Source organism: Pungitius pungitius, chromosome 7 (assembly GCF_949316345.1).
Source record: "Pungitius pungitius chromosome 7, fPunPun2.1, whole genome shotgun sequence".
In the NCBI taxonomy this organism is placed as follows: Eukaryota; Metazoa; Chordata; class Actinopteri; order Perciformes; family Gasterosteidae; genus Pungitius; species Pungitius pungitius.
Genome location: NC_084906.1, coordinates 15,601,488 through 15,616,259, shown reverse-complemented (window position 1 = coordinate 15,616,259; position 14,772 = coordinate 15,601,488). Strand labels below are relative to the sequence as shown.

Here is a 14,772-nt window from a genome sequence, read left to right as displayed (position 1 = left end):
TGCCCTCCATTATTGTTGGTTTAGAGGGGCAACTCTCACACCCCTCTGCGGTCAGAGGACCTGGGACCGCTAGCGATGTGGCTAAAGACTAAAGGGAAATCAAGAGTTAAAGTCTGCTCATTTGGTTTTCGTTCCACGCCAAATTAAAGAAAGTAAAAGTCTGTCGCCATGATTGGGGAGATTTGGGGAAAAAATGAGGCTCTGCAGGCCCGGGTTGAGAAAAGGGGACAGAGAGAACTGGCCCAGATGTGTGCAGTCTGTTTACAATCCCACACTATTTGCTTGTCTGTTGAGACTTCCTGTAGAAAATCCTGTTTGGCCGCACACTGTGTGTCCTCAGACATCTGTCTGTGTGTGTGTCTGGTTCTGAGGGTTTGTGTGAACGAGAGAAAGTGAGAGATAAACACCACATCATAGACTCAACCAGTTGCATTTGTATACGTGAGAAAGAATGTGGTTTTGAAAGTCAAATTCAAGGAAGGAAAACAATTACAGAGCCGATGGCAATATAAAAAAGGGACCCTTTTAGCCGTTTGTAGTTTCTAGCTTTCAGAGAGGCTACACAAAACCCTATTAAAAATATCTGGGACTGTTTCTGAAGAAACCAGGCTTCACCAAAGCCCCAGCACCTGAGGCCCATTATCGGAGAAAAGCGCTGTGGGAGGTGAAGATAATCACCCCCATCTCCCTGAAAAAGACCTCATATCCTGTGGAGACCAAGCCTTGAGCGTCCCTGGAGACTTTTATCTCCACGAGGCACATGATTGACTGACAGGCTACAGATAAAATGTGTTTTCCCAAAACCAGTCACACATATCTAGGATGTACGGTACTTTCTAATCATGATGAAAAGCTGCACAGTGGTTTAAAGCCATCCAGCCACTCAAACAGGAGGTTTTAAAAAGTGAAATTATAAAATTAAAAAAATCTAACAATATTTTAGAAGGCTCACATTTGCTACTTATATATCTGATAATGACAAATTATTCATTATTCATGAAAACGTTAAATGGTGAGTCATTCCCCCTTATCATAAACGGTGAACCTTGTGGAAGCACCAACACTAAAAGTTTAGGGATTGCTAAACTCAGTAGGATTTGTTTTAACAAAATGTCAATGCAATCCATCCTCTAGGCAAAAAAAAGCTAAATAAAAAAAAAAATGTATATAGTGTTACTCTTTAGCTCTTTTATTGCCTTTGGTTCGTTTTGTGTGCATATGGATTTTAAAACGAAACCAGCACAAACCCAAGGTACCGAAGGCCGCTGGTACCAGCGGCACCAGACTACATTCCCCCTCAGCCTGTGGCCCACTTGGCGGGGGCTTCTGCTGCGGTCGTGCTGGGACGCTTTCTACTGTACGACGGAGCGCTGGGAGCCTTCCTCTGAAGGAGCTCTTTGGGGAAATAAAAACACGTGCAGAGGTCACCGTTTGGGGCTGAACAGGTGTCACAATGAGGTCAGCTTGGATTGGCGGGCGGTGGGAGTGCGTGTGTGTGTGTGTGTGTGTGTGTGTGTGTGTGTGTGTGCAGAAGGATCCGCGCGCAGAGTTATTCTTTGTTGATGGGTCCCACCTGCATCAGCTGCGCCGGCTGTGTGTGCAGACTCGCATGTGTGTGCACCTCAGGGCAGAGGGGTGTTTGACCATCGGTGGGCTCCTGCATGACTGTGAGCACACCCCCCCCCCCCCCCGCTGGGTTTAAAGGGCTGACAGACACTCCGCTCTGAATAAATAACGATCTGCGCCGCCGACGTTACAAAAGGGTACGTTTTACCCATTAAAAGTCCTCTGGAGAGAGACAGGCCATGAGGAGCTCTTCCTCCAAAGAGTCTCGACCAATCATACGCACTTCCCTTTACTTTACTCAAAAACTTAATTTCAGGGCTGTGACCCTTGCAGGAAGCGCCAGCTGCCTCTTAAGATAATGAACACAGAGGCTTCTGGAACTCAGAATCTATTAAACCCCGAGTGAGTATTTTGAGACGTTTGCTGGATGGAGGTCACCTGTAAATACAGAAGAGAAAGGCCCAAAGTTCTCAGTTTCACGTCTGGACTCTGGACCGCACAGTTAAACTACTGTGAGGACGTGGTTTGGCAAAGGAGGACACGCGGGAGGTCTGAAATTAGACATCTGTTCATTCTGCAGAGAAATCCTGGCATTAGCCGAAAAAGAGTGAGGGCAACCCGAACCACACGTTCATATTGGACTTTGCTCCGCAAACACATCGTGAAGATTGATTTACGAGATTATTTAATTAACATCTGCTCACAGCAACAATGAGTTGAAAGAAACCCAATATATAATTTTACGCTTGTTTTCTTCTCATAACTCTGCATGCAGTCTTTAGAAAATAGGTCCTGCTGGTGGAGCTGTCATTTAGAGTTTTGGTTACCGTATTTTCGCGACTATACGGCGCACTGAATTACAAGGCGCACCTTCAATAAATCGCCAATTTTAGAACTATTTTCATATATAGAGCGCACCGGATCACAAGGCGCATAGAAGTAACTGCAGTAAAACGTTTGACTGGGGCTGCGTTATGCATCCACTAGATCGGGCTGTGGTAAATCAAACGTTATTAAGCGTTCTGAAAACTCTTCACTCCCATGGTAACGTTGTTCAAACGTTAATGTGGATATTAACAATATCTCTGAACCTCCAACTTTCATTCTTGATTAATGAAAACATTCTTGGCAAATGCTTTGGTGCATCTTGCACCGAGAGGCAGCGCTGGAACAGACGGTGGCGCCTCGCGTCAGCGCGATCCCGACATCCAACTACCAGCTTTAATGTACTGTAGCGACTCTCGCTAATGAATCTCTGGACAATGTGCTTATCTTCTGGTTTTATTGTCGAGAAACAGGCTACTGTCGGCCGAACAAAAACACACCATCGCTCTCCAAAACAACAACAATTCCCGCGTCCCCATAGGTGGCACTAAGATGAGTGACGTAACATTGTGCGCCCTTCACTGACCATCCCAAAACTCTGTAAAGTGCAACGCCGCTCCAGAACATGAAAACACAGTCCGTTACAATACGCTGTTGGAGCTGGAATTACCGCGGCTGCTGGCACCAGACTTTCCCTCCAATGGATCCTCGTTAACCAGTATGGATCAACCAATTGAGCCATATATACGGCGCTCCGGATTACAAGGCGCACGCGCCGTTTTTTTAGAAAAAAAAAGGATTTTAAGTGCGCCTTATAGTCGCGAAAATACGGTAACTTGTTTGTCGTCAATAAAATCTAGATTACTTTGACATTCTCGTTTTTAATTTAAATAAGTATCCAATAGCAGATGGGAGTATGAAAGGAGTCACCTGCAGTCCCTTTACGACTTGAGCAAAATCATGAATAAATAAGTGTTCCTTGAAGCGTGCAACAATCTCGTTACTGAAGTCCAGACTCACTTTTTTTTTTGTTAAACATACACACGCTGACCTCAACATCATGACCCAGACACGAGAAGCTGTTGCCCCGGTAACACTTCCCTCACAACAGACATGGAAATGAGATCATCGTACTGAGCTTAAGTGAATGAGGAAATAAAGGAAGGATACTAAACTTGGAAAAAAGATTTAGACCATGAGCAAGGAAGCCCGAGAACCAACTGAGAAACCTCAAGAGGGCCAACGAGGTGCAAACTGCTGCAACGTTGACAACGAGGTTTTCGTGTCCCTGTTAACATGCAATTTTCTCTTTTATTAGACACAAGAAAGCCCAAATCCCAATAATATCAGTTAAATATGCTCAGCATTGAACTATCCTTTCGGCAGAGGAGATAATTACAAACTCAAATGAGGGAGGTCAGAGTTCACCCTGCCCTGCTTTTTAACAGAAGACATTCTGGCACAAATGGCCTTTATTATCATCATCATCATCATCATCACCACCATCTTTCTACTACAAGACATATTGATTGTAAATTACCCCCCCCCCCCCCTTCATAGCAGCTTGGACGAGGTGACTGTTCAAGCTCTCAGTGTCCTGTAAAGATGCGACAATGAAAAGAGCTGAAGCTGTATTCCGTCATGGCTGCGGTTGGTTCCAAAAATGTGACTCCCGAAGTAGGGGCTGACTTCATTGCCTTGCCTTCTTCACAGCTGGCTTGTACGGACCCCCTGAGACTGAAACAAGCCCCCCCCCCCCCGTTCTGGTCTCCCTGCCTCCGTTGAATCAGGAGATGTGACACCCGACATCCAGCCTTTAGTCACAACAGCTGTTTCCATTTACTCCATCAGCTGCAGGCCACAAATCCACAGACACTATATTCCAATGGCAGTGATGTGATGATTTGCTGTGATCTGCATCACTGTGTGTCACTGTGAGTAATGGGGGACAGGCCAAATTGTGAATCAAATCGCACTTCACCATCGCGTCGTTGCAAAAAGGGACTCGCGTGACGTTTCTGATAGCGTGAGGCGGTTCAGAGGCAGCAGAAGCCATGTATTAGAGGGATGAAAACTTTATGATTACATGCTTACAAAGACGGGGTTATTCCCAAAACACAATCCCTGAATTATGAAGCATGGTGTGACAGGTATGAGGTGCTTAAACTTTCACTGAACAACCCACACAGGCACATACCTACAAAGCGCTAGAATAAGTGAGGCAGTAAATTATACCTGCTGCAGTCTCTCTAAGTCCTGCCGGATCACCGGGGATGAAGGATTATTATGAGAGTACATTTCTACACTAAGCCGTGTCAGCTGTAAGTGTCGGCTCTGACAAAAACAAACCCAGGAAGGCCCAAGACATTCACAGGAACCTTCAAACATTTACCTTTTGATGTCTAACGGGGGGGCAAAGTGGCGATTTCTTTCTTACATAACAGAATGAGGCTTGGCATCAGAAAGGCCCCATGGTGCTCACTCAAGGTGATACAGGAAGTTGCGTGTAGGTCTGTTACAGGGTCATCCATAGGAAGTTAAAACGAAGGTCAAGGCGATTCAAAAGGGGAGCCATGATAGAAAAACACACGCGGCGCTTTTCCAAATGCCCAAGTGCCAAAGTATACAGACCGAATAACCGATGTGTGCAACAATATGCATAGAAGCACTAACCATTCCAGAGCCAATACCTCATCATTCACGGTATATATCTATTACCACATTCCCTGGTAGAGCTAGGCCAATGAGTTGGCTCTGCTTGATGCTGCTCACGGGCGTCCGGTGAGAAGGTAACAAGGGCCGCAAGTCATGTTGGAAAACGCTTTGACTTCACAATACACGTGACTCCCATTTAAAAAGAATCTAGCACCTCTTATTTACATGAGCTCATCCTGGCCCGGGATACAGCGCCTGAGGCCAAGTCCGTGCCTGTGACTCCCGTCACACGTCCAGCCCGTAAGCCGCAGCCGGCAGGCCGACGGTGCACCGAAACCTCATAAATCAGCGGCGAGCTGGGCACTAGGAGCGGGCTGCCGATGGAAAACACGAGGCATGCGCGACATGTCTCCACATTACTGAAACCCACAGCGCGCCGGCAAGTGAGAGGACCAGAAAGGAGGCCGATTATTGTTGGCTACCGCGAGTGCAGGCCCACACAAGACTCGCAGACAAAAGAAGGCCGGTTAAATAAATGAAAAGATATTTGAAAAGATCCCTCAACAAAGATGGCCATGACAGCATGCCAGCTGTGGCCTGATGTTTAATAACGGCCGTGAAGATAAGAGTGAAAGCGATAAAACTTCACTTGAGAGAAATATGCAATTCTAATAAAGCCGCAGCTAGATTTTCCCAATCACACTGCGAGAGACAAAGAGTAGTTGTTCCATGTGATGTCATGAATACAATGCTACAATGGCTCTACTGTACGCGCTCTGTTAGAGCTCATATTATAGACCCGTGGGGATTTAACAGATGATTTCCACTGAATGACACACTCAGCAATTCAACGTTCTGCCCAAACTATGTAGTAATTTAATGAAAAGAGGCTGAAAGCCACCAAGCCACTGAGCAAAGAGCCTGTCATTGGTTTTGTTTGTATCTCTGCTGCTTCTTAGAAACGCGCCCACAAGGTGAGCTCCTACTCCAGGTTTAAACCATTAAGGGGCATTTTCTGTGACAGACACGATTCACAACTGTTGTTGACATTTAAAAGCTTAATAGGATGTGGTTCAACATTGTGTGAACGGCAGTTAAAGTGGGGAATTTACTCAATTACGACTGATTTATTTCCGCTAGGCCGAAGCACAACCTCACACCCTCGGAAATGTACGAGATATTCTTAGAACGTAACACCTATAATTAACTAAAGCCACTTTAACTACCATGCACACACAGACCAATAAAAGAAAAGAAACAGCACATTTGGGCTTTACTTTACACGAGTTTGGGTGTTGCCAGCAAAGCAGCATGAAAAGAACTAGGTGAGTCATGTGGATTTCTAATGCGTCAGCCCTGTGAGGAGCCCGCAGAGAGATGTACAGTACCCGGATAAAGCCCACTGAAGTTAGATAGACGCATCTCAAGTGAGCCGTGGTGAAGAGACACTGCTGCACCCATTTAACAGCAATAATAAACGTCATAATCCGCTTAGAATCTAGAGGAAAGAATATTATTACAAGATATACATGTATTTTACCTTCTGTCAGTTTACTTTATTATAAACTTGACCACGGTTTAATATAATTGACTAAGTACTAGCCATTTACTCACGAAAATAAGCACCAACGTTTCGTATCCAAGCAACAATAAACAGTGTTGTGACCCCTACCTGTGAGTATAAACATTACATCATCATGAACAGTCCGATGTTGATAATAAAACATGAGAGCAGTTGCTAACGGAGTAAATATTGACACAGACTAAAACTCAAGTGAAAGGCATGTCTTATCAAGCACATTTGAATTGTTCCATGAATGGAAACACGTTTTCACGTTGAAGAACTACTGATGCTGAACCAGAAGTGTCCTTGTAGCGCGTGCTGCACAGAGGTCAAACACTCTGCACAGCGCCGGTCAGGACAGTCGGGCCTTCCCAAAAGGACCCAAACTCTGTGAAAACCTCAGAGCCCGTCGATCCTAGTCATTGTATGGAAAAGCATGTAAAGATTTCCATGCCAGGCAACACTAGAAGAACGTAATCCTCTCCCTAATACATTAATATTTACCAGTTGACACATCCGGAAAAAATGTCCCTCCCCAAGGAAAAGGCAGCTAGTTCTACTCAAACCAAAAATATGTGTCGTGTCCCCACAGCTTGACTGTCCTCACCCTCAGGCTACGTGTGATAGCCACACAATTTAATTAACACATGAGCTTTTACTTACACTGGCAGGCAGGTGCCAATGTAAACAGGGAGTAGATGGTTTTCTGTCACTCAGCAATCAGAGAATTGTTGTTTTCTGTACCCATAAAAGGTTGAGACAAGTTTTTCCTCCTCACAAAAACTATGGGGAAAAAAAACAAACCTTTCTCAGCTGATCTACATCTTTATTACACAAGCACCGGATACCCAGTGGATGGGGACACTGGTCATGTGATGTTTGTTTTCAATTGCGCTAGTATGAATGGAAACGGTACAGAAGAACTTCCATGAACGGAGATCATTATTGTTATAGGATCTTTGCAAATATATATAATAGATTTCTCTAACGTTTGTCTATTAACTGACAGTACAATGACAAAGTGACAGCCATTATATATATATATATATATATATATAACCCCCGTAACCCCCCCCCGCCGAGCCACTCGCCTGGAGGGGACGGCTTCATACTGCAGCCTCCTACCAGAGAACAATCCAGATGCTTCCGTCTTCACTTTTGGGGAGCGACCATTTCATCAATCTCCATGTACATTCTGTGATTCAAGCTGCCAAGTCAACTGCTGATTGGTTGCGGTAATCATCTGCTGCGTCCCTCCTTTGAGCAGATAGAGTTGCTCCATAGAGTTCGTACCTATCATTTCCAATCCAAAGGGCTGTCGAAGATTTCCAGTCTCTGATTTGTTCCATTAGGCAGCTTTAAGGCTTGCCGCAGGCACCAAGAGGAGATGATACAGGACTGACCTCCCTTTGACTCTTTTCAGATGATATATTCCTACTGCCCCAAATGTACGAGAATTTTATTATTTCTTATGAGGGAACATCTCACACACACACACACACACACACACACACTTTGTTATTCAGTTTAATCACAATCCCTGGCAACTTTCTCCAGCTCCTTGTGCCTAAACGCTGTTTAGGGGTTGCTGTAATTTACAGAGATCCGAACCAGATGTGGAGACACTGCTGTGAGGTCAGAGTCAGCAGGGGGTCAGGTCAACATGGGATCACGAAAACTATTCTCTCCTGTTGCCTAAGTAGGTGTAATACTACCTGTGAGATACCCTCAGGGAGGGAGCGGAGATCCGAGGACAAAGTCGCTCTCAGGGATAATAGTTGAAAATCCTGGTGTTGTGCGCTAGAATGAACTCCTCTTTGTCGGTCGCATTCCAAGAGTTGTCATTTTGCCTTTTCATGGGGTGAAATAGAGACATCTGCACGGAAACATTTCCAGAGGTTTCTACTTTTGTAGAAATCTGGGGTATCTATACTTTACTGGAGTATTTTTTTTTTTTACTTTTTACTTCTACTCCTTAGATTTTAAAGATAGCCCCGTTACTCCTCCTTCCTTTTGGCTTGTTTTCATTCACATTCTTGTGAATGCTCTGAATGTCGCCATGTTCCCATCGTATCAACGGCAGGTCACATGATCTGAAGGCCCCTTCTGATCATGTTGTAACGGACTGACTGTGAGCGAGGTCACACATTAAGAGTATGTCCTTGATGGAATACTTTTATACTAAGTAGTTTTGAAACAAGTACTTATATAGTTTTACTTAAGTAAAAAGCTTGAGTTGATGCTTCAATTTCTACAGAAGCATTTTTAAAACCCAGTATCTATACTTCTACTTGAGTAATGAATGTGAATACTTTTGACACCTCATAACATTTGAATACAAAACCAGACAAGACGTATTCGCTGAAATAAACTTGAGGGCCGGTGTATTCTGAGAAAGACTTGAGCTTTTCTGGAGCAAACCAATTCTTCGTTGACGCACATTGATTCAGATCCTGCCGACTTGTCTACTACAACAAACCTGTTTCTACAAGAAGAAAAACACACACGTCAAATCTGATTTGATGTGCTCATCAGTTTCTTGGACATTTTATTTCAATTTGCATTCCACTGAAGAAATCTTTAGGGAGGGGGGTTCTCCTACCAACTAAATATCTCAGTCTCCCACACGTTCAGCACAAACAAACAGCGCCACATAAGCACACATTTGGTGCAGAATCAGCGCGGGATCATCGCCCTGCAGGCTGGCGACAGCCGAGCGGGCCTGCGTAAACAATCAACACTTGGAATTGAATTTTTGCAGGAAACAGCTGCAGGGTCAAAAAGGCAAACAAAGTGCCCACAAAGGACGATTGTCTCGGACTTCTGAGGTGTACTTGAGGATCCATTATTTACTTTTTCAAATGAGATTAGAAAATGTACACGTCTTGGTCTGTGTAAAGAAGACGTTTACATTGGATTTAAGTTACTTTATTTATGTACTAATTAAAAGCTATGTAAAGGTTTCAGATTAAGCCAAAAAGCACATTTCCCCGATGACAAGAAATAACTCAAATGAGACCAGAGACAGCTCAGAAAGGTCACGACAGACTGACCCACAACTACTAACCTACTAGCGGCTATTGGTCTATTGCCCAACAAGACAAGCTGTGACAGGCTCCCTGCCACTGGGACCACGCACTAAATATGTGAAACACAGACACATTTAAGCTGTTGAGAGACCAAACTATCCATTTTACATGGATGCAGCTACTTAGAAAACAACATCATTTCCCAGTGTTTTTTGCACATCACATTTGACTTCCTGTACGCTCTTTGTTGTTTCTACATCTCTCTATCCTAGAAATAATCTGCCGAAGACTGGAAGCAACCAGAGACGTTGAAACAATTCATAGCTCACGGTTGTGTGGAACAAGCCGGGAGGGGGGGGGGATATTGGACACCTCAGACAACCTGTGGAACGTTTCCCTTTTTGAGTGGACTAAAATATTGGCCTAAATATGTGCCGGCAGAGCTGTCAAAACCAAATATGCGTTTGGTCGCACTCAGAATAGTCCCCTCCTGAGGCGGCTGCTGGCGCCGCGTGAACCAACAACTTAAAACCAACGACATGGCTAATCGGTGACCCGTCTCTCCTGTTCCAACAGTACCGGTTCACGGTGTAGGACACAGCCACGAGTCCACTGCATACAAACAACAGAGATCAACGTGTGAGCCTGGTCCTCAGCTTAAAAGCTCCCTTCTCTCTGATGCAACCGCCGCAGGGGTTCACTGCAAAGTCGTTCCAGAACATACTCAAAAACCTTCCAAAAGTTGACCACATTTGTGTCGAAAAAGTCCGCGAAGGAAAACCTTGGTTTATGTGAACTGAGTGGGTGTCGCACAGGTGAGACCCTCTTTCAAAATATGATGGGAAGAGAGAAATACCAGTTCATGGTTGCTGTGTGAAAGATGACACGACAGATTCAAGTGTTTTCTCTGCTTGCATCCCCGCAGCAGCCAACACATAGTTCAAGTCACGAGTGAGGCTGAACAGATGCCTGGCGAACTTTGTTTTTTCCATCCCAGCATGATTCCTTGACTCAGACAGCCGGGGGTTTTCGGCCAGACTAATAATCACCAAAAGCAAAGAATGACACACACACATCCGTACATACATCTAAATGCTGTGCAGCTGTTGGGATCAACAAAGTGAACCTTAGCCCAAATCCTCCCTTTTGTGAAAAGGGATGTTCCGATCTGCTACAAAATGGTCAGAAGGCCGACTCTGTGATAAATATTCATGATTTAAATCGAAAAAGCCTTTGAGCATGAATAAAAGCCGCCTTGAAGGACGACAGCTCCCGCCTGCCGTTCTGTGAGGCCTCCGCCACACATGCACAGAGGCCAGATCAACCCCCCCCCCCCCTTTCCCACAACCTGCTGCCGTCCCGTCCCTGTCCCTGTGTGTTATCCGCTCGTATGCGGCCACGCAGAAGGCCTTTGGCACACCGTCTGGGCATGTTCGGGGGAGCAGCACGTTGGCACAGTAAGTGGGTGCAGAGGCGCAGGTGGTCATTTACATTTATTGAAGAATTGTCTTGTGAAGAAATATGCTGTGGTTGCGCCTGGTCGTCAAGTTTTCGTTACATAGTGAGGAATTTAAACACGGATTTGCCTTGAAGACACCAACACTTCCTACAATACCATTACAGCCGTTTGTTCGGCCAATTCGGACCATTTCTCTCAATGAGCAGAAAGCCAGATCCTAACTCCAAGTCTGTCCGAGGGGGGCTGACTTTGAGCAGCAAGCCGCCTGCTGTGTTGTAATCCAATCAGCACAGTCGCAGAGCAATCACGGACGGGCCCGGACTTTAAAGAGAGCATTCCAGAGGAGGCTGTCCTGACCTGAAGTCGTCTTCTGACATCATGCTGGGACGCACGGGGAACATCTCAAAGCAAAATGAACATTTGCTCGTGGTTGTGTCCAAATTCCCAAGACTTCATTGTGTGTCAAATTGAGGTATTCTTACATTTTGCAACTTGTCAGCATGGAGCTTGTAAACCTGTGTGTTCCTCGATATTGATGAGATTTAAGTCGGACCTTAAATCATTCATTCATTCATTCATAATCTGGAGACACGAGCTCTTCTTGCACCTGGTGGCAGCTCAGGGCCTCCGATCCCTTTGCAGTTGTGCAACTCACCTGATCCAGAGGTCACTTGAGGCCATTAGGGTCCAGCCCTGAAGTCTCCCTTTAATACCTGCAAAAGGTGGCGTGCTCGCTCTTTTTTTAGCAGAGCAAACAGACTACAACGGGGAAAATAAAATATTTGCCAGGCTAAATGATGGGCGAGCCGGGGCAAAGAGAGCCGTTGTTGACTGTGGAACCTCTTCTAACAGGCCCAAAGGCCACATTGTGAGGCTGTCAGGAGGAGGGTGTGTGATGCTGGAATGTTATTTGTGAAAATAAATACACCACCACCAATTGCCCCCATACTAACACACACACAAGGCGCCTGCACACCTAAACACACACAGACATGCCGAAGATTCAGGCATATGCACACACTGACCGGTCTGATGTGCTCTCAGCGGACTGGCCAATGGGAGGGCTCCAGGTCGGCCTCTCCTTACCTCGGGTAAGATCAGCGCCAGAGGTCCGGGGCCTTGATGTGCTGCCACATACTTAGTTTGTACAGACGTCACCGTGCGAGGTGACACAAGGAGAGGTCGGGGAAAAAAAAAAAGATCTGCTCAAACATTCACGAGAGCTGCGGTTTCTGCCGTGTTGTGAGGGAAAACAAAAGTAATTGAGCCACTTCTTCTCCCAACAGATGTTTAAGACATCACACGTAATACAGCTATGTGTGTGTGTGTGTGTGTGTGTGTGTGGTAAGGCTGTGTCTACATGATCATGTCTAGACAGGAGCGGGCTCTTTTATAGAGGATGGCATCAGCTCCGCTTCAGACAGAATGGAGAAACGCTTTGCCCAGCGGCAGACGGTAACGAGGCCTCTGAACTTCTCGCCACTCCCGGGGAAGCGGAAGCCGTGTGTCATCGCGCTGGCGTCTCGAGCCGGTCTGAAGGGGGAGCAGCAGCAGTGGAAGTCGACCGAGTCTCAGATGCACGTAAGGCTTCTCCGGGGGGCTCGACATGAAGGTAAAAAAGGTCAAATAACGAGTCGATCACTTTGGTTCACTGCTGTATGACTGCTACGGAAAGTACAGGTACCCTGAAGTTGACCCTGGCTTTGCTGTTGAGGGACGGATGCAGAAAGAGACCTTGAATATATCTTTGCACTTTCTATTGTATTAAATGAAGTGTTTGAAAAGCTCTAGTCCTCCTCTTTTCATCCGTCAGCATAAAAGAAGATTGGGAGACCTTTAATGCTTTTTCTCTTCTTCCAGACAAAACGTGCTGAGCTGCAGGAAAACTACAAAATACACCGATTCATAACGGTGGGGTTTCCAACTCTTTAAAAAGGAGGTCTGAATACTAATGTCTGTGTCTTCACACGCTTGTGAAACTACAAAAATACAAATATTCGCCCAGGACCAGCAAACTCCTCACAGACAAAACAGTGAAAGACAAATATTTCTTATGCAAACACGGAATTTGACGCCGGTTCCGCTTTGCAAAAAGTGCTCTTTTAAGTAAATCTTGAGTTACGCGCGCTCATTTGTTGACGCCCAACAACACCGCTCACAGAGGAGCTATGTGAACGACAGAGTTCTCTTTGAGATGGGTTGGACAGACAGACGCAGAGGCACATCAAAATGAATCTCAAAGTTCATCATCTGATCATGTCTGCTGAAAGGTTATCATTGGCTTTTAGTGTAGGAAATCAGTGGAAATGACAGGTGAACATGTTCATCTTTTAGCCTCAACTTTGAATCGTTACAACTTTCATACGTCCTGCTGATCAATTAAAGCCTTCAACTACCTACCCCTGTACTACACGGAGTGATACAACTGAGGAACTGAACATTTTATGTAGAAATGCCAGCATCTACACACGCAGCAGGTTTTCAGACCTCCCGTCTCACCGCGTCGCGTCGCCTGTGCCGCGGCCGCGGCAGAAGAGGACTGGAGCGGTAAAAGTGGAGCGATGCAGCGAGGTGGAGTTAAAAAAAGAAAGAGAGGAAAATGACGTTGTATCCTCACCTTGTGATACGCCATTTGGAGATAGTTGTACGGGATCCTGCGGTGGAAGTCCTGCACCACATCCTCGCCGACTTTGTGCATGGACTGAGTGCCGATCCTCTCCTCGATGCACGCGTCCATGCACGCCGCTCTGCGCAGCACCGCGTCGGGGAAGCGCAGGTCCGAGAAGGTCGCGTCGAAGGGATGCTGGTCCTGGCAGCTCAGCCGGCACCGGACCCTGGCGCTGCGGACCTCCTTGTGGGCGCGCAGGGCTCCCTCCATGTCGCGCGCCACGGCCGCGTAGTCGCTGTTGTAAAACGAACGCACCGCGCTGTCGTAGAGAAGGTCGTAGGGCTCCAGGGAGGCTGTCGAAGGGGGCAGCGCGGCGGCGAGGACGACGACGACGACGACCGAGAAGATTGCATCCATCCTCTGCTTCGGGGTTCCGACGGACCAGGAGGCTCGACGGAGGAGGAGGTGGTGGGGGGGGGGGGGGGGGGAGCAGAACGTTGGTCACAACTGCGAACGGCTTCGACTCGTTTTTGAGTCCATTTAAATTGTGTTTTAAAGTTCCGGGTGGAGACAACGCGGGACGGCACCGGACCGAGGGGCAAAATAACGTCGCGTTAGTCGGGGACACACATTTTGTAATGAGCCCCTCTCCGGCTGCGCTGGCTCCTCCCCCCTGCGGGACGCGATGACGGCCCTCATCGCGGGACGAGCGGGGACCTGCGGGGGTCCGCGGGGGTTCGTCCGGGGGGGGGGGGGGGACCACAGGACCACACGAAATACGTTGAGTCCGCCTCTATTTGTTGTCTGTGTTTAGAAGGCACTTGTGTTGTTGTTTCAATCTGTTCAGTCGCCAAAGTCCCTGCTTGGATTTAAGCGACTTTTGAAAAATGCCTGATACACAAATATCCTTTGTTAAACAAACGATGAGCACAATACCAAAAACAGGAATCACCAGGCAGCAATATATACACTTAAAGATGTGACTAATTCAAAGGATTTCGATGAAATGTCCATTTAAGTATTTATTATGAATATTGCTGCGCACTTGAAATATGTTCTCTAAAGA

General features: G+C 46.3%; 1 protein-coding gene across 1 annotated transcript in view; it reads right to left on the bottom strand.

The window, feature by feature from the left end:
* The window catches only part of p3h2 (prolyl 3-hydroxylase 2), a 36,584-nt gene extending 22,207 nt beyond the window's left edge, over nucleotides 1-14,377 (bottom strand). The window contains exon 1 of the mRNA XM_062563444.1: nucleotides 13,716-14,377. Coding sequence (XP_062419428.1) covers nucleotides 13,716-14,123 — 408 coding nt within the window. The 5' untranslated portion in view covers nucleotides 14,124-14,377. The remainder of the gene's footprint in view (nucleotides 1-13,715) is intronic.
* Nucleotides 14,378-14,772: the final 395 nt, after the last annotated feature.